The sequence below is a fragment of the Leptidea sinapis genome, chromosome 4, assembly GCF_905404315.1.
Source record: "Leptidea sinapis chromosome 4, ilLepSina1.1, whole genome shotgun sequence".
Classification (NCBI taxonomy): domain Eukaryota; kingdom Metazoa; phylum Arthropoda; class Insecta; order Lepidoptera; family Pieridae; genus Leptidea; species Leptidea sinapis.
Genome location: NC_066268.1, coordinates 3,112,789 through 3,138,591, shown reverse-complemented (window position 1 = coordinate 3,138,591; position 25,803 = coordinate 3,112,789). Strand labels below are relative to the sequence as shown.

At 34.0% G+C, this 25,803-nt stretch overlaps 1 protein-coding gene across 6 annotated transcripts in view; it reads left to right on the top strand.

The window, feature by feature from the left end:
- LOC126979715 (transcription factor EC) overlaps nt 1–25,803 on the top strand; it is a 131,463-nt gene that overhangs the window by 81,202 nt on the left and 24,458 nt on the right. For 2 of the 6 annotated variants that reach the window (XM_050829193.1, XM_050829191.1), the window contains exon 2: nt 23,317–23,631. The exons of 2 other annotated variants lie outside the window; for them this stretch is intronic. In XM_050829193.1, coding sequence (XP_050685150.1) covers nt 23,576–23,631 — 56 coding nt within the window. In that variant the 5' untranslated portion in view covers nt 23,317–23,575. Of the gene's footprint in view, nt 1–12,740; nt 12,852–23,316; nt 23,632–25,803 lie in introns of those variants that run through there. 2 more of the 6 variants (XM_050829192.1, XM_050829194.1) reach the window with 2 other exon arrangements.

The following is a 25,803-nucleotide window of genomic DNA, read 5'->3' as shown; positions in this document are numbered from 1 at the left end:
GGTTGGTAACCCTAGCTAGCCTAATGCTCTTAAAACTAAAGATTAGCGTATTCAACAAACATATAAAAATCTCCTCAGCTGTATAATATTGGTATAGATGTGAAGTGAGACGCCGTTGTTAGAATTCCGTAACCAAAGGGTAAAAACGGAACCCTATTACTAAGACTCCGCTGTCCGTCTGTCGCCAAGCTGTATCTCATGAACCGTGATAGTTAGACTGTTGAAATTTTCACGTATTATGATGTATTTCTGTTGCCGCTAAAAAACAGAATGAAATAAATATTTTAGGGGCTCTCCCATACATCAAACATGATTTTTATAGATGTTTCTTTAAGTAAGAGGTGACTATAAGGGCATTTACAAGTGGGAGGCTCCTTTGCACAGGATGCCAGCTAGATTATGGGCATCTCAACGACGCCTTTTTATGCCGTGAGTAGTAATGTGCAAGCATTATTGCGTTTCGGTCTGAAGTTCTTGTTCTTCTTGGTTGGATGTTCTTAGATGGAAGTCGTCACACGGAATACGTTCCACGCCGAATTAACAACTGTTATCAAAATCAAACTAACAAATTTATTTATTGCCTGTGTTAAATTATTTGTTTTGTCTACAACTCAATAGGTTTAGTTTAATATTTACGCTGACGATATAGCAGAAAATGATACTGAAACAAATTGTTGTTACCTTATTTGTCCCTGTACGTACGGTTTGATTTGCTCTTCACAAATCAGCATCAAAGTGACAATGACAGATCGCTCCAAAATCTCTGCACTCTCGATTAGATAGCATTTGTGTTCGGTTATGTCTCCGTGTTTCGACAAGCAACTGTTATCTATGCTGTAAGTGGTAGATAATCATCTTAGGTATTTATTACATTTTCTGACTTTAGAAATACTGCGGTGGGAACACATCCAATAGTCTGGTTTAACGGCAGAACGATTAGATGGAAAACGACATTAGTTTGTTGCCAATTCTTCTGATTTGCCGGGAGTATATCAACCCCACCAATTGGATGTGGGGCGTTCCTCCACAGTGCAATTTTCATGGAACTTTTTTCCACATACATCGACGACGAGACGACGTAGATAGCTTTAAAAAAACGCATGCCTTTTTTTAAACGGCCGGTTACGTTCCTTGATTCTTCTGGTGAATCAAGTGAATGTGGGCGGCTGTGATCACTTAACATAAGGTGAGGCGTAATCTCGTTTGTCCTCTCTTCAATAAAAAGAATCACTAGCCCTTATAAGAGGAACCAAATCATTCTTGCACATTATGCTTCACGGCAGAAAAAGTACCGTGGTATATGTCCCGACCCCGTGCAAAGAAGGCTCACACAGATGGTGTCCCAGGTTCAGTGAAATACTCTGGTATCCCTTAAATATTAAAAAAGCAATCAGTAGCGAGTCGGATTTACACACGTAGGTCTCGTCCTAGTTAGAAAATATAACACTATTATTTTAAAATACCTTTGTAAATGAAACGAAACTACGCTTACAACGAATTCGTCGTGTTTAGAGTTTAAAAGAAACAAGCAATAAAGTGATATGGACTTCTCCATTTAGGATTTAAATTATAAAATTGACAATATAAAATTACGATCTAGTTACTTGTAAAATGGTAATATTCTAACTATTGACGCGATATAACGACTTCATCCCTTTTTAAGGATATTTTTATAATGTAACACAAAATACCATTTTATTTCATCTAAATTTGATAATAACAATTGCAATTTTTTACGTGGTGATATTTTTTTTGTATGCGTGATTCCGAATCGAATAAGCTACCGCTCATATTAATTAGAACCTTTGCTTAGAGTTAACACTTTTTTTCAACTTGTTGATTATTTTATTATGTTAAAAAAATACATTAATGTCGTACTCATTTGAATGATTGAGTCATTCATTTTGTTGAGCTTGTTTGTTTAAATCTGTTCGCCCAGTTAAGACGTTATCAGTTTATCACTTGTTATTTTATATCATCACTTGACACACATTCAATACCTGGAGGTTGCATCTCTCTTTTGTGTTTTTGTCAATTTTTGAGTTTACATGCCATTGTTTTAATTTACTTAATATATTCGGCCTTTGTAAAATAAAAAATCGAAATCTTTTTTTTTTATTCAAAATAATATTTTAAATCATTTACCTACCATCCATTTGAAAATGTATACCTCAGACTTTAGAAGAACAGGCGCAAGAAACTCAGCGGGCTTATTGTTATTTTATTTTATTATTTATTTATTTAAATATAGTTATAATATATTATGTAGTATCATACAATAAACTTTATAATTAAATAGACTGCCTATCAATGTGCAACTTTTAAATACAGTGATTATTTGCACCTCCAGGATCCACCAACCTGGAAACCCGGGATCGCTCGCTCAATTGGCGACCCATATAGCTCAGTGTTTGGTGACAGGCTACGTGTTCATCCCCAAGTCCAAGCGAGTATCTGTGCTGCATCACCGACTAGGCATTGTGTAAATATTTTGTAAAATTATGAAACTGCAAATCATCTAAAACACAACTCTTACGAAGTGCTGGTCATTTTTTAAATGTATTTATATTACTTTAGCATTCAAAAGTGTCATTTTTACTTTAATGAATACCTAAATGGTTTTTGGTTTGTTTAGTTAAATTTTGTATAATGGGCCTTTTTTATGGTATTTCATAAAGTGACGCCCTTTAACCAGGATGCTGCAACATGGTGTAGGTAAAGAACCCAATAGAGAAATCAGTTCACCTTGATAACCCAAATAGTCGTATGTGACAGGTAGAACATTACAAAGTTAGGTAATACTACTCGTCGCAGTGTTTGTGATTCGTTTCAGTCACGCTGTCAAGATGTAAAGCGACCGGTCACGATACCTACCTAATTATGTAATTGTGTGTACGTCACCAAAAATGCCCAAATATCGCTATGTGCTTAACACACTGTTCATCGAAACCTTCATAGTGTAGAAGCTCCTTTTATGCGCCTTATTGGCTTTGCCTGTATCAATGTACCTAAAGCTATGTCCATACTTACCCCCTTATTCATAATGGTCCGCTAACTTAAAACAGCTGCTACAGAGTGTTTTTTTTTTCATTCTGACTTAGGTCAATAGAAGAAGACAGAGTGAGAATTAGCAATGCTTTAAGTTAGGAGACTATTATGAATAAGGGGGTTAATCTTTAACTATATTCTTCATTCTTGTATTTAACTATCGTTTTGCTTAACTACTGGCTATTTATAAGGTTTCATTTTGATATTTATAGACACACACAGTTATGATACAGTCGGTTAATCAATTTAAAGCTTTTTGATAAACTACACTTTTTTTTTTGTTTTGTGATGCGGTATATATACATAATTTGTTGTCAATTAATGTCAATTAAAGTCAAATAATATTGTTAGCGTTCAGAAATTTAATTTGCGACAAAACTTAAGATTTATCAATCTACATAAAAATAATCTGATTGATAGTAATTACCAACCGTAGTTAATCTTCCTACTATATTTACCTAAAATTAAGTTTATTTTTACCTCCTGAGAAAGTTATAAAGATATAAAAATTCTAATTAGGTAGTTATTCAATTTAAACTATTATTTTAATTTGATTTTTGAACGACGGGGGACACATCGAAGGAATATCTAAATCAATGTTTTTATTTAATTCCGAGCATTTCCATATTTATTATCAAACCAAAATTAGCCAAATCGGTCCAGCCGTTCTAGAGTTTTAGCGAGACTAACGAACAGCAATTCATTTTATGTAGATAGATATAGTCAAAGCACCAATGCGATGCCAATTGCCAATCAATTGAATAAAATATACATACACTGAATAAAAACCAATCGGTTGCTATTTGGCGAGGTTTTTGCTGAGACAGATTTGAGAGACATATTTATGCTGTTACGAAATAGCAGATATGAATTCTCTATGAAATGCCTGTTGATGGGCTTCAATTTTTCGAACATTTACAATTTTAATTCATATTCTTTTAACACCATCGGAGAGTAAAGATTTCAACGAATACAAAGCACATAAACTTTTTGAATAAAAGCTAATATTTTGATGGGTGAATTTTCGATTGAAAAAAAATGTTTTTAACATAAACACAACCGACTTCAAAAACAATAGATATAATATGCACTAAAAAGTATAAAAATAATTGCGTATTTTTACAAAATCTAATTAATTAATCTTATTCTAGTTACGATTATTGTAATTTTTGGAATTCAAGTTTCAGTATTTTTTGAATTCAGTTGTGTTTCAACCAGTTCACCCAGTCGAAAGTTTAGAGGTAACAAACATAAAAAAAACATACCGACGAATTGATAACCTCCTCCTTTTTCGAAGCTGGTTAAAAATAAGGGATCTTTTCCGATATTTGAGTCAATATAAGGGGAAAAAATAAATATTTTAATTCAAATAAATTAGTGTATTTGGGACATAAAAAGTTATCTTTTAACTTTTTACAATATTTCGTGAAATTTTTTTTTTGTAAAAGTTAAAAATAAGAAACCAAAAACTTGGTTTTTTGAATTTTTCCCAAAATCTTTGAAGTTATCTGAAAAAAGTGTGAAAACAAAAGTTGTAGATCTTTTTATTACCTACAACTTTGTCATTTAACTTTTTGCCATAGGACTTGTAGTTTTGCCGGAAATCGAGATAAACCGTTTCCACCCCAAAACACACCCCCTTTTCCACTTCCCGACCTCAGATTGCCCGTAATTTATTTTTCCTTTCATTTTCGTTATATTCTCTTCTTTTTCCTATAAGTTTCATCCTAATATTATTTTTTTTTCACTTTTTATCATTTTCAAAGACTTCTGCACTGGTCTATAATGAGTGTCTCACACATAATGCAATGCTCACTAAATACCTCTATTACTCTACTAATCTCTACAATCAATTTAACATATTCTTTACCTGCCATGCAAGATTCGGAACATACAAGAGATATTTGAACATTGCTCAAGACAATGTCGCATCGTTTGAACCAGCCTTGGTAAAAGAGAATTGATTGTACACGAGCATATATGCTAAAAGTTTTCTGTCACGATTCACCTATATATATATTTTTTAATTTTCACAATTTTGCTTTTTTTGTGACCGTAAATGTTGCATCACAAAATATGTTTGTTCTATAGACAAATTGTGTCTACGATCGCTAAATAAATTTTTGTAAGCGGAAAAGGAGCGTTCTACGTTTACTGAGTTTACTGGTCAGAATTTAAATTTGAGTGCAATGTTTGGGCTTACTATAAAAGGCATCGAACGATGAGCGTAAATATGCATAATTTTTTTTTTTTCTAAAATATGCAACTACCGCTGAAATGGTACTAAATCCAGTCTCTACTGATGAGTTTGTTGCGCCTGTTCTTCTCAGGTCTGAGGCATACCTTTTAGAATGGGTGGTTTTTGACTTTCAATAAGTGATTTAACATCCTTCGAATATTTTGAATAAAAATAGCTGAATTTGAATCAAATAATAGACTACAGTCATGATTTGTTGTAAGAAGACTTCATTTAGAACACTTCACTTGTTGTAACAATTCCGTGCCTTAGAGCATTTTTGAACTTGTTTAGGTTCTGGTCAGTCTGTCGATGTTCGTTGTTGCTAACAACAAATACAGATGTAGCTGCTATCTAGCTTTTAACGATTAGATTAGATTAGTAGATCAGCATTTGTTGGTAATACCAGAATACTAAAATGACGCAACGCCCTGCAGGTAATTAAGATAACTGTGGCAATCAAAATTATTAACGTGCCGCAGTTACGTGTGCTACTACGCTATTGACACTTAATCTATAGTCTAAGAGCCAGGTAACTCCAGACCTTCCTTATTTTATAAACAACTAGTCTCTGCCCACGACTTTGTTAAACACGTATTGCGATCTATTAAAGACTTAAAATTTTCTATATTGATACCCTACTTAGGTAACCTTTATCAGCCTTCCCAGTGGGAGCCTTCTTTGCACAGGAAGTCGGCTAGACTAGTGCGGTGAAGCAGTAATGTGTAAACGTTACTGTGTTTCGGTATCAAGGGCGCCGTAGCTGGTGAAATTACTGGGCAAGTGAGACTTAACATCTTATGTCTCAAGGTGACGAGCGCAACTGTAGTGCCGCTCAGAATTTTTGGGTTTTTCAAGAATTCTGAGCGGCACTGCATTGTTATGTGTAGGGCGTGTCAATTTTTATCAGCTGAACGTCTTGCTCGTCTCGTCCCTTGTTTTCATAAAAAAAAACTTGGTATAAAGTTATACCTGAGAGTAAAAAAGATATTATTTATATCGCTGACAACACTGTCAATACAATGATAATTCTGAAGTTTTCCGAATGTCAAGCACTCTTGCAAATAAACGCGGGAAACTTTAGACGTCCGAATAAACCAATCATAAGCAAAATGTCTATTTGTACACATTTTACATGTTCTTGGTTTATCCTCAGGCATAACTTTAAACTAGGTTTATTTATAAGGCCCTATCTGTCTTATTAATAAACGCGAAACAAGTTTAAAATTACTTCTCCCTGTCATATAGTTCTGTAGTGACAAAGGTAAGATAAAGACAAAAAGTTTTAAATTTGGAATAAATTTAAAAACACAGTTTGAGTTTATCTAAGATGCCCTACATTCTTTTCTGTACGTCAGACAACATGGGCAATATTTCATGTGGTTGAATGGTGTAGGCGTGAAACAAACAAAAAAATGTTAGCCTTCCTGTACAACTACATCATCCGGGGCATTGACCAAAAGTACAATTATTATCAAAATATATTTTATTATTAAATATATATTATAGTGACCTTCAAAGTTTCATAATGAATTATCCGATCACTACCAAACTTCATAGATTTTATCATATTCCAGTCGTTTTGGAGTCCAGAGCCGTTTAAGAACAATATATGGAAAATAAACAGTGATTATTCTATACTGTGTAACTAAGTCTTGTTAAGCTAAGTTTTTATGATTTTATAACTTTGTCAGAAGCCCTTATAAGATGCGTCTTATAATGGACCTGCGGGTTCGGAGTACCTATTGTATTTTTAACCAACTTCAAAAAAGGTTCGCAATTCGTCGGTATGCTTTTTTTAGGTTTTGTTACCTCAAAACTTTCGACTGGGTGAACCGATTTTGATAAATATTTTTTTAGTTGAAAGCTGGTGCTTCTCGTGGGGTCCAATTTAGTCTAAATCTGACAATGGCATCCATAAGAAAACCATGAAATTGCTATATATATATTTTACATTTGCTATAAGTAAGTGCGCGATAAATATACGAATAACTCAATATTGCGCCAACCGATTTCGATGATTGTTTTTTTTAACCGACTTCAAAAAAGGAGGAGGTTCTCAATTCATCGGTATTTTTTTATGTTTGTTACCTCAAAACTTTTGACTGGGTGAACCGATTTTGATAATTATTTTTTTTAGTTGAAAGCTGGTGCTTCCCGTGGGGTCCAATTTAGTCTAAATCTGACAATGGCATCCATAAGAAAACCATGAAATTGCTATATATATATTTTACATTTGCTATAAGTAAGTGCGCGACAAATATACGAATAACTCAATATTGCGCCAACCGATTTCGATGATTGTTTTTTTTAACCGACTTCAAAAAAGGAGGAGGTTCTCAATTCGTCGGTATTTTTTTTATGTTTGTTACCTCAAAACTTTCGACTGGGTGAACCGATTTTGATAATTCTTTTTTATTTGAAAGCTGGTGATTACCGTGTGGTCCCATTGTAATTTGGTCTAGATCTGACAATGGCATCCATGAGAAAAATCATAAAAGTCTTAAATTTGCTATACATACGTATAGCAAATTGGATGATAAATTTACGAATAACTCAATATCGCGCCAACCGATTTCGATGATTATTATTTTATTGAAAAGGATATACTTCAAAGATAGTTTGGTGAGAGTTTGGTTAGGTTCTGATTACGGAATCCATGGCAAAGTAACGGAACTCTTCAATAAAGCGCTTACGTTCATTGCTGCATTGAAAAATTTATATATTTTATAAAAAAACTTGGTATAAAGTTATACCTGAGAGTAAAAAAGAAATTATTTATATCGTTGACAACACTGTCAATACAATGATAATTCTGAAGTTTTCCGAATATCAAGTCACTGTGCAACGCGTGTTCCGTGTCCTGAACGCGGGAAACGTTATACGTCCGAACAAACCAATCATAAGCAAAGTGTCTATTTGTAAACATTATGCATAGTCTTGGTTCTTCTCCCTGTCATATAGTTCTGTAGTGACAAAGGTAAGATAAAGACAAAAAGTTTTTAATTTAGAATAAATTTAAAAACACAGTTTAAGTTTATCTACATTCTTTTCTGTACGTCAGACAACATGGGCAATATTTCATGTGGTTGAATGGTGTAGGCGTGAAACAAACAAAAAAATGTTAGCCTTCCTGTACAACTACATCATCCGGGGCATTGACCAAAAGTACAATTATTATCAAAATATATTTTATCCTTTTATCTATATATTTTATTATAAAAATATATTGAATCCATGGCAAAGTAACGGAACTCTTCAATAAAGCGCTTACGTTCATTGCTGCATTGAAAAATTTACATATTTTATAAAAAAACGCAATTATTTTTATACTTTTTAGTGCATATTATATGTATTGTTTTGGAATAGTGTAAAAACACTTACACAACTCAAAAGAAGTCGCTTGTATTTTTGTTAAAAAAATTATTGGAAAGGATATACTTCAAATGTAGTTTGATGAGAGTTTGGTTAGGTTCTGATCATGGGATCCATGACAAAGTAACGGAACTCTTCAATTCTTACGAGCAAATTAATGATACTCGGCCGAATCTTTTTCTGCTATCCGGATATTTAAGTCTCCTACCGTAACGTCGTTATGGTCAAGTAACTGTCGTAGTCAAATATGATGATGTAACTAGAATTAGATTAATTAATTGGATTGTATAAAAAAAGGTAATTATTTTTATACTTTTAGTGCATATTATATCTATTGTTTTGGAATAGTGTTTTTGGAGTCGGTTGTTTTTTTTTGTTATTTTTTATTTTTATGGAAAAGAAGGACACGGGTCACCTGGTGTTGAGTGATCACCGCCGCTCACATTCTCTTCCAACATCAGAAGCATCACAGGAGCGTGTCCGGCCGCATTGTGGAGGAACGCCGTACTTGTTTTGTTGTAGTAGTTTTCTTTTCTCAGAGCTGCTTGCTTCAAGGCAAGAAAATCATGATTAGAATAATTATTAGTACCGGTAGAATCTTCAGCAGCCAACTATATGTTTGTTTTGATGAAATCGTGCGACTTCGCTCACGGCGGAAACGATATAGTGTAAAGCAATTAAAATGCAGTAATTAAAAATGTGTAAATAGAACTGTGACATTGAAATAAATATAAGTTAAAATGTTTGTAACATTTATTTCAGTGTAGTTTTATAACAATTAACGGTCCACCACGAGGTTTACTTATGGTTGTTGGTAGTAATAATACTCCGCCCAACGTGTCTTTGATCAAAATATAATATAGCAGAATTAGAAATATATATTTTGTTTACCATAGGGAGTGAAATAAACATACCATATTATTACAACACTTTGTAAACGTCATACAAAAGCTACATCAGTTCGTAAAGGGGCTTTGACATGGGGAGAAGAACTGATAAGAAATCGTTTTAACGGTCTTAGAACGGTGGAACAACCAATAGATAGACATTTACTTGCGCGACCATTGTTTGGTTGTACGTGAAAGAAAGTTCCTCGAAAACCGCATTGTGAAAGACTGACACACATCCAGCTGGTGATCAATCAATTAATCAAATTCTTTATTTGCGTATAAACATGGTATCTTACGATGATATAATCTTACAGTTTCACATGTTGCGCCAGGCTTAACTAGGCATGCAAATTAATTTAATACAGTAAATAGTGTAAGGTAAATAACGCATAACAAGATTAGATGATATATGTCTACATGTCAGAAACAATAAATATTAATTATCATAATACTAAAAAATAATACAGAATTACAGACATTGATATCGAAGTCTTACGGCGTGTTGTGCAAAGGTGGACTTAGGATACCAACAGAAATAGGAATTACATTCGTGAAATATCCATACATAGTTTGATAAAATTTGCGTTGAAAAAAAGTTATTAATTTTTCATGATACACAGCACCCACGCTACAGCATTCTAATTTGTCATTCTTTGTAGCTATATATTATTTAGTATTGCGATACTTTGCAATTATAATTCATTCGGATAGATTTATTAATTTAATGTTCACAACTTTGAATAGTAATTCGAATAGTAATTAATATGCATTATTTAAGGTAAATTCATTTGTATGAATTACTAATATAATTAATGTGGCTATCAGACTGAGGACTGCTCTACCTCTTCATATAAGAAAAGCTCAGACGCTCACTGGATTTAAAAACTTATTAAAAAACTATTTCTTTGAATAAGTCGTCTGTGAATATGTACGTATAGTATACCTATTTTATTAATTTATACTTTATTAATTAATTATTTTTGTAGTGGTTAGATCTATTTTTTGCCATCCTCTTTTGTGCGTATTTGTAACAGTGTAAATGTAAGTTGTATGTATGCCTGGGAGTAGCAGTACTAATATAGAAGAGGATTATTTTATTGTTTTTGTGAACAAGGACATTTTTGAACCACAGACTTCAAGAAATGGATTTAGTAATTAAAGAGCTTACAATCCTCAAACACTATCCAAATATAATAAATGTCTTCATGCAATATAACACAAGTTTGTGCTCACCGGGACTGGTAGAAAGGTCGTCTTTAGCAGGTTTTTATTTATTCCCCACAATGATATATATGTGTATATATCTTATAGTATGTTAATTTATTACCATCTGTCAGTTATAAATAAAATCACCTACACCTTTACCTGGAAGAGATCGCTGAATAGTGATAAAAGGTCGCCTAATAATAACCATAACTTTTATGTACAAATTTTATAATTTCTATTTTTAGTGCAATAAAGTGTTTAGATTCTTTCATTCATACTACGTACTAGGGAAGCCGATCTGAATAAATTATATGGCGCAGCTTGATCACAGCGGGCTAAGCACTCTGACATTCAAATTCATTGTTAATATAAATATGGTGTCTCTAATTGACTTTAACTTGTGTTTTGAGAGTTATTGAAACAGTGTGTATTAAAACACACGAAGGCATTTTAAACAAAACTCAGCTCTCAAAAACATGTTCTACAAACTAAAAATCATCTTATGTGTTAAAATAATATTATTTAATCTTTTCCAAGTATTCTCCACCAGCCTCTAAACCAGTTAGCGCATCTTCCAGTGACGAAAACTAGAACCCCCCAACCCTCTCAGTTGTTTCTGTATTTTAGGGAATAAAAAGATCACACAGTGCTAAATCAGGACTGTAAGGAGAGTGACCCGTGACTTTGACTATTGTGGTGTGCAGGAAGTTCCTTGTTTGATCGTGGAGGCCGGTATTCGATCGTCTGCCTTGGCAGTAAAAACTTCTGGTAGGCATTTTGTAGTATACGAATCGGCGTTGCAATACAGCTTTGATTTCGCAATCGACACTAAATACCCCGTCTCAGTGAAGAATCTGTCTATCAAAATTTTACCTGTCCTTCTAGATCGCTTCACTTTCCACAAATCCAGGATTCGTCACCTGTCACAATGTCGTAAACGTATCGAGACAAGCCTGTTTCAAATTTACTGATCAGTTTACCCTTACACCTTCGTGTGAGAAACTTTCTTTCTCACACCAAGGTGCTCGTGTAGATTCTTATGAACACTTCCCGATCCAATCTGCTATGTATGCTGAATTAATTCGAGCTTAATTCGTTGTTTTTTTTTTGTATTCAATTCAAATTCAAAAGCCTTCGAACGATTCTTTCTTCATCCCCCAACGATAGATGCCCCCACAGAAATTCGTTATGACAATTGTAGATGGTTGCTTAAGAAGGGCCTTCATCCATAAACATTATTTCATTATTTGAAGCCGATCAACTGACTTTTCTGATTTAAAGGCTACTTTTGAAATCATAAAAAATCGTCGCTCGAAAATATTTCCGACGTAGATCCATAATAATTCAATTTAGTTCTCAATAAATATGGAGTGAAATTATAATGATAGTATTATTATTAATTTTAAATTAGCCAGGGCTTCATACATAAAACATTTTTTCGCAAAACTTTCTGAGTGGCCTGGTACATATTATCTGCATGTTTGCATTGCCGTACTTCTCATGTGTTCCAGTGCTTGTATACATATACAATACTTAGTTTCTGATATTACCCGCAGCAGTAACTTAATTATATCAGTAAGCAGTAAATTATCTGGGTAACTTAATTCACCACGTATATTTTAGATAGCTCAAACCTTAGTTTAAAATCCAATAACAACGATTGATGTTGTTCCATCTAGGTATAGGAGATGGTGATGTACTTAAACAAAAGGTCATTGTGTATAAACGCGTTTTTCAAGAAAGACACAGATAAATTAACAATTGTTTTCATTGCCGTTCTGATCCAAATCGTCAAATAAAAGTATATTTATATATAAATACAGCCTAGTTGATAGGAGGTAAGCGGTAACGTAGTAATTATGAAACGTGTGCTCGCCACACCGCAAAATTGAATACTATCGGTTGTTCACAATTTATCATCCTCGCTTATTTGTATTTTGTTTTTCATGATAATACTATATTGTAGTACCTAATCAGTGCCACTCGGTCGTCTGGCGTGACTCGACGTCGCTACTCGGTCACGCTATCTTACCAATCGGTCACTTGTATCGATGATTCGCGAGATTTTCTTGTGAAGTGTTACTATGTTATAGTTTGTAAGTACACCGCACTTCGATTATGCGAAACGTATTGAACCTACATCGAAATTACGCCGAAGAACTGGTTATTGTTATAGTTGACTCCTGCGGTTTTTTTCGTTTGTAAATCTTTTCCTTACCCCATGGGAACTTCTCAAATATAGCCTTTGCTACAAAGGATTTTTTTTTGGAATCTTTCAAAATTTAGTACAATTATCAATTTCAGCATTTACATTTTGTATTAGTCAGCAGTTGTGTCGTTATAGACAATTAATATTTCTAAAGATTAGGTATAATAATAAAAAGTACCAACAAGCCAACTCATTTTTGTTCAGATATTTCAGCTGCTTGTTTAAAATTGTAATTTTTTTTGGAAGCCTGTTTTAAAAGATATTTGAATCTGAACTGAATATGGTTGAATCTGATGTCTGAAATATAATAATGTTACAAGGTTAGAGTTGTCACAAGATAACATCTCGCCATAAAAACCTCATTTCTGTAGCGATAAGTATTATATCTGTGCAGATTTTATTTGATTTTACTTAGCTGGGTTCCATGTAATAAGTTTGCATGGTAATTAACATTTGTTTTGGCAATACTTTTGCCCGACGTAAATCGATTGTTGTTTGACAGTGTAACTGGCAGAGTTTGAGTGTAACGAAGTTGACATAAAGTTATATATATCAGAAAACAGACCAATGAAACTATCCATTTCCAGCGTTAACGCATGACCATTTGAAAACAAGACTACATACTCCCGTTGGGCCAACTCTAGCTTTTTTATATTAGATAAAACAACAAACGACTTTACACTCTTTCTTGATAAGGCTGAGAAAGTAAAGAAAGATTTAATAAATAAAACGTTTTTTTAATATGGCGAAAGATTACTATACTTTCTGAAATTATCTTTTTATTAGGAACTATAAAAATATTTTGTTTATTTGGCAATAATTATAAAAGACGTCAAATAATTATGGAATTTTCTTGTCATGTTGATGTTTCATACGATAAAAATGTTAATGCTAGGCAATTTGTAGTATTTACACAATGTCGTAATGTTACTAATGTTCGTTAAATTTTCGGGAATTCCGGGTAGCTTACGTTATTGTGACGTAGAAGCCCTAGTAGGAGAGTTTCCATTATTTTTTGACGCTTTTCTCAGTATACTATTATATATAACATCCAAGTCACCATCAGGAAGAATAGCTCTCATCTTTTCTACATTTTGGACAGGTTTCACAATCTGATATTTAATGTGACATACTTTACAGATTACACTTGCGTTTTATTGTCCTTTGGAGTTGTATTATTATTTATTATTAACATTGATATAATACAGTAAAATAGTATTTGAATATTATTATAATATTATAATAATAATGCGGGGATAGAATTTCACTGTAGCTTTATTCGATACGATATGAAAAAGGCCATATTGTTTACTATTCTCCTGGATTATGGTGTGTGGAAAATTCAAATTTCCTTTTTAAGACTAAGCTGTCGGCTTGGAATTTAGATTCTATCAAGTTCTACTTAAACCTCACAATATCTAAGAATTTTACTTTGTTACTAAAAATTATTAAAACTTATTAATCATCTCCAAGAGCAGAAAGATTTCATTTTGGTAGGCCCCTACAAGATGGTACGACGATCTGGCCAAGATCGCCTCATACGTTGAATGAGGGCAGCGCAGGACCGATCGTCGTGGAGATCTTTTGGGGAGGCCGTTGTCCAGCAGTGGGCATCTTCCGGCTGATAATAATGATGAATCATTATCAAAGACGTGTATCATATGCATCCCTACATCCCTCAATTATGCGTAAAAAACTTAAGATAAATATTTAAATACAAAAACAATTGTTGAATCAAATTCGTTTTAGCTCCGTACGTAATCGTAACATTTTTCTTCCTGTACTTTTCTCAATTTTACATCTATCTGTTTTTGGTTTGATTATTATTATAAAGATTCTCTCTTTCTGCAATATCAACAATATTCATGTACGTGAAACGTAAAGGTGGCCGTTTATGTTGAGGGTTTGGCAGAATTTCAGCATATGCTTGAGCACAAGTCACAACAAAATATGCTAAGTCATATCCTTTCAAAGCCATTGATCTTCTTACAACAGTTTTCTTTTTTCATGTTTCCTTTTTATTATTGTCGTTTTATTGCATCTTATTATTTTTCTGGAAATTGAATCTCTTTCAAAAACGGCAATGACTCAAGTGAGCAAAGTATGGCGAGACAAAAATATTGGCAATCGAACTAAAATACTGGTGGTTCACACACTTGTCTTTCCCATCGCTCTGTACGGTACAGAGACATGGACTTTCGAGGCAGCAAACAAACAATATAATCAACTCCCTTGAAATGTGGTGTTGACTTAGTATGCTCCGAATACCATGGACGGTTCGTCGCACAAACATCTGCATCTTAAAGCAGCTCAAGATAGAGGATGCTCAGCGTCTGTACACGGTCTGCTAACAGCGTGTAGTGGGTTAGTTTGGCCATGTTACACATAGAGAAGCCGACAACCTTGAGCGTTTGATGGTGCCGGGGAAATAGAGGGTAAAAGACCTAGAGGCCGTAGTCCTAAACGGTGGTCGGATCAAATCAAAACTGAAGATCCCTATAAGCGCCGCATTCCACCAGGCGACGGAGTGAAACCGATGGAGACAGCCCGTTGAGCAATTGAATGTGATTCATGATCCTCAGCAGTGAGGGAACGACTAAGAAGAAGAATCTCTTTCAACTCTCTGCAATAGGTACATTTTAAACCCAGAATTCAGCCAAACTTTTGCATTGGTTATGAAATCGCTAAATGACAAGGTGATTTTTGAAACTGTCTCTTGTTAGTTATTTACAATTTACATTATTCGACTAATCGCTACAATTTCCTAAACAATTGTCTCTAGCGGCGGCTAGTTACGCCGAGGTCGTCATTTGTCTTGTTTTTGAACATTTTCGGCCGTTCTGCTTAATTGCTCAACTGTGATTGTTACACTCGTTGCCTCGTTAGTTTCAACTGCTTTGGTTTTTTTGTTTGTTTTATTTTTGTAATTACGCATTTTGCTGTCTGTCAAATAAACGCTGAGTGATTGTTAAGCCTTGTTTGTATCTTGTTCTAATAAACGGGCAAATCTTCGTACAAAACTGCATTGGATCCGAATGCGATAAAGTTTAAATGAAAAAAAAAAATTGTTTAAGACAAAAATTGTGTGCGTACAAAGTACACATGTCAGAAGTGAAACCTGCATTGTGTATGAATCTCTCAACTGTCCTGGTACATGTTGCTAGAACGGCACATGATTTCAACCGCCATGAAAGACATTACTATCACCGCTACCACAATTATGTTCTCCTTGCCTCTATGTAGTAATACGTCGTGCGCAAGACGTCGGAATATATATCGTATACTCGCGTCATACATAAGAAAATCTCTTGTTCAACTATGATCGCCTGGTACCAAAACACTGTATAATGCATCACATTTTCTCCCACGTTAAATCTTATGAATTTATGTGTCGGTGTCTTTTTACTGTGGCTTTTTCGTTTCATCTAATTTTAAATCACAACGATGCTAAAGAAGAACGAAAAGTAATCCCAGACGGTTGCATTAAGTTTTCAAAACAAACAGGAGACAAAAAGAATTACTGATTCTACCTGATATTATAAAATTTTTACTTGTGTTATTCGTGCAAGCTGACTACAATTTGTCCTAAGATGTGAAATCACCTTGAAGTATTTCCCTATCTTCACGCATCTATCAAAATACTTGACACGCTCAGTGAAACCAGATTAGTATGATAGTTTTATCACTAAAATAACACAATAATCCCGTTGATTTCTCAACGCGCTGTTTCAAGTGCTTTTAGCTTTCTGGTTTCCGTCGTCGGAAAACTGTATTTGAAAACAATAACAGTTTTCTAATACCAGGTTTATCACTATATCATTTTCATATCATTTTATGGTGACTCGACATAATTGTGCAATATCATAGGAATCACAGTAGCATTGACGACTTGGAAAGGGATACAGAAGGAGTTCCTATATATCACCAGCTCGTGAATAGTCACTAGGACTAGAGCAACTGCACTTGAGCCGCATCGCTCCGTCGTTTCCCGTGCACCCTTTGTCGTCAGTTGGTGAACGGAGTGACGCCGCGTTATAGCCAGTAAACGTTTTGTGGTCGAATGGGCTTAGGTCTTTCATATCTGTCAAGATTGTCTTGATAAAGAACTAAACGAAAAGTTGAAATTATCTAAGCATCCACAGATTATAATCAGGGGCGTGCATTGGTTTTCCAGAAAGGCACAGTAGATTCTAATAGTCGTAGTTGAGCCTGGAGATTGCTTAACGTAGGTATTTAGGAAAATATTTATGAGTAGTTTGGTTATAAAATAACGCAACCATATTAAACTAAATTAACTTTAACACTATAGTTATTTAGGTTCATAACGAGATAGGCACTGCCTAATTGCCTGTATGATATGCACACCCCTGATTATAACGGCTATTGTAATGCTAAAAGTACAGAATATAGATATCTAACATGTATCGCGGATTGTCAATATAGGATTTTGATTGAATATCTAAATAGGCCACTAAAAATTAACATGCTTAATTTTAAGTCTGTCCCAAGTATAGACTGCACACTTTATACAATACACTGGCGTATAGAAAATTTATTGAACAAGGCGTTACTTTGCGGAAATCCATAATTATCCAAATGATTTGAGTTTTCTTTAGTGTTAATTCCGCCAATATTTGTCTTTAAACAATGCGACACGAGACTCTCGTGCCAGATTTTGGCGAGACAACATGTCCTGAGGATGCCTCGTGTAGAGGCGAAACACGTGTCGAATTGTTTAAAGACAATTGGCGGAATTAACACCAAAGAAAACTCAAATCATTTGGATACTAGCGTATAGACGAACAAAGCGTGCCAGAGAAAACCACATCTATCGGAGATACAACAAGAAAAGTACAGCGGATAGACCCGCTGTGATGTGACTGTAACCGATTTTGTTCGAAAAGTCGTAAACAGTCAGCAACGCTAAGCATTAGCTCCTTAGTATGTATTATGAATGTTACACCACTAGTTAACGATCACATTATAACGTCACGTCACGTCACTATCGGACTGTCAGATCATCTAGACTCTAGTATATATAGTAAGTCTATGGTCCCATGAAACCGCTTCTCATCGTTGTAATATATCATTCACTTATCACATCAAACGCAGAGCAAACATTTACTCACCTAATGCCTCGATAGTTGTGGCGCACGATATTCGCACCTCGTCATTTGCATATTGTATAACCTAGTTTGTATCAATTGTTGAGTTTATTTAAAGATGTTGATGTAATTATAATAAGGTGTTTTTATCAGTCACTCGGCGCGCAGAACCTTGCGCTATCTGCTTGATAACATTTTAATTCTGACAAAGTACAAACTCAAGTTTTAAAGTGACATAAAAACTGTGTTACTAATATAAACGAAGTAAAGTTATTCCAAATTTAAAACTTTTTGTCATTGTCATCTTACTTTTGTCACTACAGAATTATTTGACAAGGAGAAGTAATGTTACAACTTAGAGTAACTTTACATTGCGTTTATTAATGAGACAGAAAATGTTCAAGTAGATCCCTACTAATAGTATAAATGGAATGTATGTTTATTTATTACGCTTTTAACCGACTTTGATGACATTTGGTACAGTGATATACTAGAGCTTGGGAAAGGACATAGGCTACATTTTATCCCGGGAAAATCCATGGTTCCCGCGGGATTTGTGAAAAACTGAAATACTCGTAGATGAGCTATAACTATACCAATAGTAGGTTTAGTTTACCATAGCAATCTTTCTCGAAATAAGATTCATATAATATGTTGGGAACGAGAGCGAACACGGGAACCGGAACTGGAATAGGACATGAAATAATCTTCAATTCCAAACTTGCTTATTATTTTTAAGAACCCTTTATCTACGCGGACGAAGTCGTAGGCATCAGCTAGTACTATATAAATGAATCATTCAAACTTGATTTATATAAAAAGAAAATTATATTTATTTTCGTAGCGCTTTGACATCAAAATTTGTTAATGCTTTGAGCTTTTATTGATAGGTTTTTATTTTTATGGAACCCTTCGTAACTATCATTATAATCTAATTTTAACTTACAGAACACCATTAATCCTGCTTTTATCAGACCAATATTAGTTCTATTAATAAACTTTGTTCATCACAGAAACTATGCGCTCTGTATGCTAATTAAATATAGTAGTTTCGCCTTTTATATTATATTTTTAAAATAATAGTAGGTATACAGACACATTAAAGAGTAGGATACTATATTATATAATAGTAGTAGAGGTGGCAACCCTAATCACTCCTGAAAAAATAATGTACTAAGGCTGCATTTAGTGAGAGTTTAGACAGTTGACCGAAGATTCCCGTCAGCGCGACGTAGCTCTACGCGCGTAGCATTCATCAGCGCTGGACTGTACGCTTTCATATTATGTTTTCATACTTATAGCTACGATCGACCGACGTCAGCGCTGACCGTCGATCGAGCACTAAATGCAGCCTAACAATCGAATCTGTTTCAAATTTCAAGAATATAACAGTATATAATCAAATCGTAATGTAATGCGAGGTCAGGCCAACGTACTATCACCAAATCTCAGATTATATTATCATGACAGATGTACATAATTTATCACATTTGAGTTGATATAACACCAAAAAGTGTTTCTATTGTTACCACTTCTCCTGATATAGACAAGTACAATCAAGCTATACATAAAGTATTCATAAGATCCATTTCATTCATTGCGTAATATAACGCGGTGAGGCAACCGCTCATGGACTTTCCCAAAACGAGGGGTCAAGAGATGCGTGGCAGGCCCTTGAGGTGGGAGTATGTTCTATGCTTGAAGGGAATTTCGCGTTTTCTCGTGATGTCTGGTGCCAGCTGGTATTAACTCGAACAACTAACTCCCGTGTGCACTACCCGTGATAAATGCAGTATATAACCCACATCTTCGCGACTGTCATCTTTTGCAATTTATTATTATATATTTTGCCTCTCAATGGTACCTCAATGTAACCTCTATGTAACATTTCATACTATATCTGGTATGGCTACACACGGTTCTGCTTCGAAAATGATCTGGTCAAATCATTGACGTACCTTAAACAACTAGGCTCACAATCGCCTATTAAAAGGTCGTCAATAATGTCCGAGCGGTGTTGTGTATACTTATTAACTTTTAACATTAACAGACATACAGATAAATCAACTCAACTCATACATTCATGCAATGATGGTGGTGAGAAAAAACGGACGTCTCATTTGAAATTTCGTTGGCGATGTATTTTGTTGTAACAATTGTAATTTAATTATTTAGCAAAATGATTAAAAACGTTAAGTGAGTCACATAATTTTGATAATTAAACCTTACTACTTACCTGTAATACGACACGATTCTTTTTTTTTACGTTTGGATATGCTGTTATTTGGACAGTTTTTCACTGAACACTTTGTGATTGCGTAGCGTTATATTCAAAGCGCGGTCAAAACACAACTGAACGAAAACTCTGCCTCTATTAGGCGTAAACTGAGTTTCGAGTCAAACAATTATTGAGCGTGATTGTGAGTCTACTTGTTTATTGTACGTCAATGGGTCACATGCTTTTGAATCCAACTTAGCAACACAAGTATGATGAGGTAAACGATTTTTGCGGTATTCCAGATGAAGCCACGACTAGCCTCTGTTTGCATACGCCGTTTTGATGCAATTATCTTATCATTGAAATGTAGCCTGTTTATTTACCACCAAGCTCATTATCGTTCACATAAGTACATATTTGTGTTATTTCTTCACGCGTTCCACTTGTATTTCCATGTGATTCTGTATCACGGATAGTAGCGGTTGTTTTTTATTTGTGACCCAAATGTGCACCCAAATATACTGTACATGTTAGGTTTATGTTAATACTTTTACTATCATTAATATTACGTAACTATTGAATCAACGCTGATCGATTTAGCCTTTTTTGTACCAAAAGTAACAACAATTGCAGTCGTGTGTATCTTTTTGGACTTGACTTCATCGCCCACTATTCCGACAAACCGTGAAAAACACATTGATCAATTACCGTTTTCTGGAACCGATACGACTTAGGGACCTTCAAGAAAAGAGCTTGCCTTCAAGCCCGGCAACGCATCTCTTGACACCTGTTGTTTGCGAACTTGACTTCCCATGCTGTGTGGCTCTTGCCCGTTTGCTCTCTCTTATATAAAATAAATTTAATACTTAAATATTTATATACTTAAATATTTATACAAAAAATACATTCATAAACAATATTGAATCATAAAGAAACCATATTTTCAACAACAGCTATTAAGGCTGTATTTTATGTTTGCATTTGCGTCTTGTATATATATATGTCTTTAATATTCTAAAATGATTCCTTTGTTTAAATAAATTAAAATTTTTATCGGGTTTTCTCTCAATGGTTTTAATAATACTTAACTGTTGATATTAATATAAATGGTAAAAGTATGAAATTGTCGATTTGTAGGTACTGAAAAATTTAAATTCCTTTTTTTTACAGTTTCATTACATTCTGCAGTTTTACTATATGACACAACAACGATGTAACTACAGGCATCATAGACATTCAGTGTTAGATCTCAGGTTGATGAGTTTGTTGTGCGATGCGTTGCAATGTAGGTCATTTTGAAACTGTTATAGTTGGACGATGGCTCGTAGCGTCACTAACGTCCAGAAGTCAAATCGTAATTCGAAAAAAATATATTTAAATGTTATTCCAGATATCGAGATTTTTACCTAACATTTAAAAAAATTAAGTCCCTATTCCATAAGGCGTTTCAACACACAATCCATATTTAAATGTTTGCTGTCGCTGTCTTCATAACTCTACTTCATGATACAAAAAAAATCTGATCATGGATTATGTATGTAGATTATGCCTTCTGAAATACGGACCAACATCGACTCTATCTAGTCTGTATCCTATAGATTCGGCAGTGTGTGAGCGTAAGCAATGGAGGCGCTAATTATTTCATTTCTTCTCCTTATAACTATTACATATTGAGTCGAACATCAAACTTTGTCGCGTACTGTGTATATAATAACTATGACAGACTCGAGTACATGTTGTATTATATAGAGAGGGAACAATAATATTGTTTATCGTGCATCCAAAAAATCGCAGTTTATAAGTAATTAACTACGTCACTATCGATAATTGTAGATTTCATCAAGATCGTTGGTGTAGATAAAATTTCGTCACGCATTCGATATATTATGCAGTAAATATTTTAGCGCCATTTGGTATACCAAATGGCCCTAAAATCCATAGACTTACAAAAATATTTTGTTACTGTTACTGTTTTTGATTGACAAGTCGTAAACGGTCAAGCACGCTTTGTATTAGCTCCTTAGTATTTTGATTATTAGATATACGATAGAGGATAGACAACGGGCGTTTAAAATCAGTAAAACGCTATTATCCATAGACGGAATCCCCGAATAAGACCGTATAGAAAATTTTATCAAAGCCGTTGTTTGATACATAACAAATATTTACAAGAATTGCTCGTTTACAAGCAAAATATTTGAGGCATACGTCATACGATTATAACAAATAAATTTATTTATTTATTTATTTATTTATTTATTGGTTCCCATACAACATACATGTATTAATAATTACAAAATAACGCTAGTATAAGTAAATCATTATTAACATATACGTCAATTAAATGGAAACACTTATAATGGTAACACGTGATATTTAACTTAAATAAATGTAGAGTTATATAAAACAATAAATAATTTTATGTTACTATCATGACTTAGGAAAATGCATGCATAAATGTTAAACATGCATGCATAAATGTTAAACATTGTAACGAACATTTATTTTTCGTTATAATATGGCGCCCGAGAGATTTAGGCAGTGGTGGTAGTGTTACATTTGTTGCTCTTATCTCAGATAGCCTCTTATCACAATCATGAACGTGTCGCTATGCATCATCATTCATCATCCAGAAATCTCGACGTGATATAGGCGCAACTTGTATGATTTACGCGAAAATGTGCCATTTTGATAAACCCATCTGGCAGCAGCGCTTGTGTTACTATCGCGTTATATTAACGTAACTTCTTACATAATGTTACAATAGTCTCATAAACAGGCTCTTGCATTAATAATATATCATATTTATGTTCGATTGTTGTTGCTTCAAATCAACTAGCGTCGCTTACATGTAAACCTTTAGTGAGATTAGTTGATTTAATCATTTTAATCTATTTAAATTTTAATTAAACTACATAATACCTGTAGGGATTTAAAAACGTAGCCAATACATCGATTATAACGTGAATATGTTTAATTTCTTTATCTGTTTAAATCGTATGCTTAATTGATAACACATTTTTTGTCAGCATGCATTTTGGAAATTGAAAATTATCAGTATTATTGAAACAAATAGTGATTTAAGTGTAGTGAACGCAGTATTTGACTCAAGTGATATAGATATTAAACAGACATGTGTTCGAAAAGTAGTGGAGCAAGCTAGTGAAGATGTCAGTGAGGTGACGATAGATGGAAGCCATTAGGCTTCAGTGATAGTTATACGAAAACATTCCTCTGTTAAAAATTTTAAGCCAGGGCCCAGCGGACAATAGCAAGGATAGCTGCAAAATGACCAAGGGCCCTCGGAAAGTGAAACTAGTCATTGTCGTCAACAATAAGAAAGAGTGAGTACAAATTTTAATATTTTCAGCTTAACGTATTTATAAGTTTTATTTGTTTATTACAAATTTTTAACCAAAATTTATGAACGATACGAGACTCGAACCCGCCACCATTCAGGTTATATCCAAGCGCTCTTTCCAACCGTTCGAGTGACGCATGGTTTGTAAATCTTGAAATGTCTATTTCCTAATATGCTACAATTGCATATTAGGACATTGACTTGAGATGTCCCTCTTTTAAATCTAAACAATTTGTTATTTTTAAAGTGATAACCCTCACTTCTGGGAGGAACAGAAGAGGTCGCGGTTTTTGAGTCCCGCATCGTTCATAAATTTTGTTACAAATATAATTTGTATAATAATTATTCCCAGAGGTGAGGGATATGATAATAAAAATTACAAATTGCTTAACGTATTTATTAAGTATTTATGACCTATTCATTATCTATGTATTATAATCTACAGAATGTGTCGGGACATTAACTATTCGTTGCAGAATAGGCTATTAAGTTTTTCGATTCGATTCACTATTTGCCATTAACTTTTGGATAAATTTTTACCTTATATGGTAGAAAAAATTACAATAATTTTATTCACACTTTGACTACTATTAATAAACGTAGTGTAAAGTTACTCCAAGTTTAAAACTTTTTTATCTTACCTTTGTCACTACAGAATTATACGTTATGTTCCGACCCTATCCACGTTTTTCTTTACCAATATTGTTCTACCAAATCTAAAATATTTATATCGTTGTAAAAAGGATTATCTATCTAGGTCTATCATATAACTCCACCAAACGTCAAAATTTTGCAGAATACACATCTCCCAACAATTGACGTTCGATCTTGTTGAGAGAATACGCATCATACGAGTTCTCTAAATCGGAACGTAACCTTATTACAATCGGAACGGATCCGTCAATTTGTGGTACAAAATACGAAATTTAACTTTTTGGCCGAAGGCCTCTTCGACCCTGTTCTCGTTTTGTGACGAGAATAGGGCTACAGCGCTAGTCCTTGAATGAGCATATTCATCGTGTCAAAATTCATTTATAATTAAGCTTGTTAACTATTATGTTGTAATATATTAATTAAATATTATCATGTTATAAATAACTGTATTTACTAGACGCACTTAATGACTGAACAGGATGCGACCAATTTTGCATCTATTAAAGCAAGTAATTAAGACGATTTTACGATAACATTTGCATATAATGGCCTGTGTATTTACTCCTTCATTCATAAGCGCGGTTCACATTGATGTCTAATTGATAAAGTCATTTTATTTGTACATTAACGCTGATAGACTATCGTTTATGAGCGGGTTTTATTGTTAACTTAAGTTTTATGAAGTTCTATTATTGTACCACGTTAGATTGTCTTCAAGAAATCGATTTCAACATAGTCTTTTAATATTTAAACTGCACTATCTTTTTCCTAATTAGTATTTATATACCCGTGGAAGGCTTTGCACAGAATGCCTTCTCTACCTTCAAATTCAAATTTTTATCCAAAATAGGATATGTATACACTTGTTGGAAGTGAAAAACTACCACGCATTCGGAAATTAATGCCTAAGACCTGAGAATAACGGGTACAAGATTTTATATAAACTCTGCTTCGTTTGGAAGATCGTTGTGAATGATCGTCCAAAAGATTTTTTTTTAATGAACGACGTAAATTTCTCGGAACTGATATATGAGATTAATGACTTGCAATAGTGCTAACGCTAGCAGTAGCAACACGGAAGCTCAGAGCGAGCGCTCTCACACGATTTGCAACGTCCTTGGCGGTAGGAAGAGCATCATTTACCGGCTGGGTGGAAGGTCACTACTTATGAATGGCAACTATTACGTTTGCCGTCATCGTCTTATAACTGGCACAACTGTGACCGAATGAGCTTGCTGTATTTGATCGTTGTACTGAAAACTTGTTGAGGTTATTCGTAATTTATTACGCTAATAATTATAATAAATTATCCACGATACTTTTTGGTCGTCATATCTTACTGTCCCCGCTATCTCACAATTAAATGAATAATGCACATTTCGTAAATATTTTTATTTTATTTTTGAAACTTTGATTAAAAACTTATTAATCCCAACATTGACTCCCTAAAATATGGGTCCAAATATAACACCTTGACGTACTCCAAACACTGAAAGCAAAT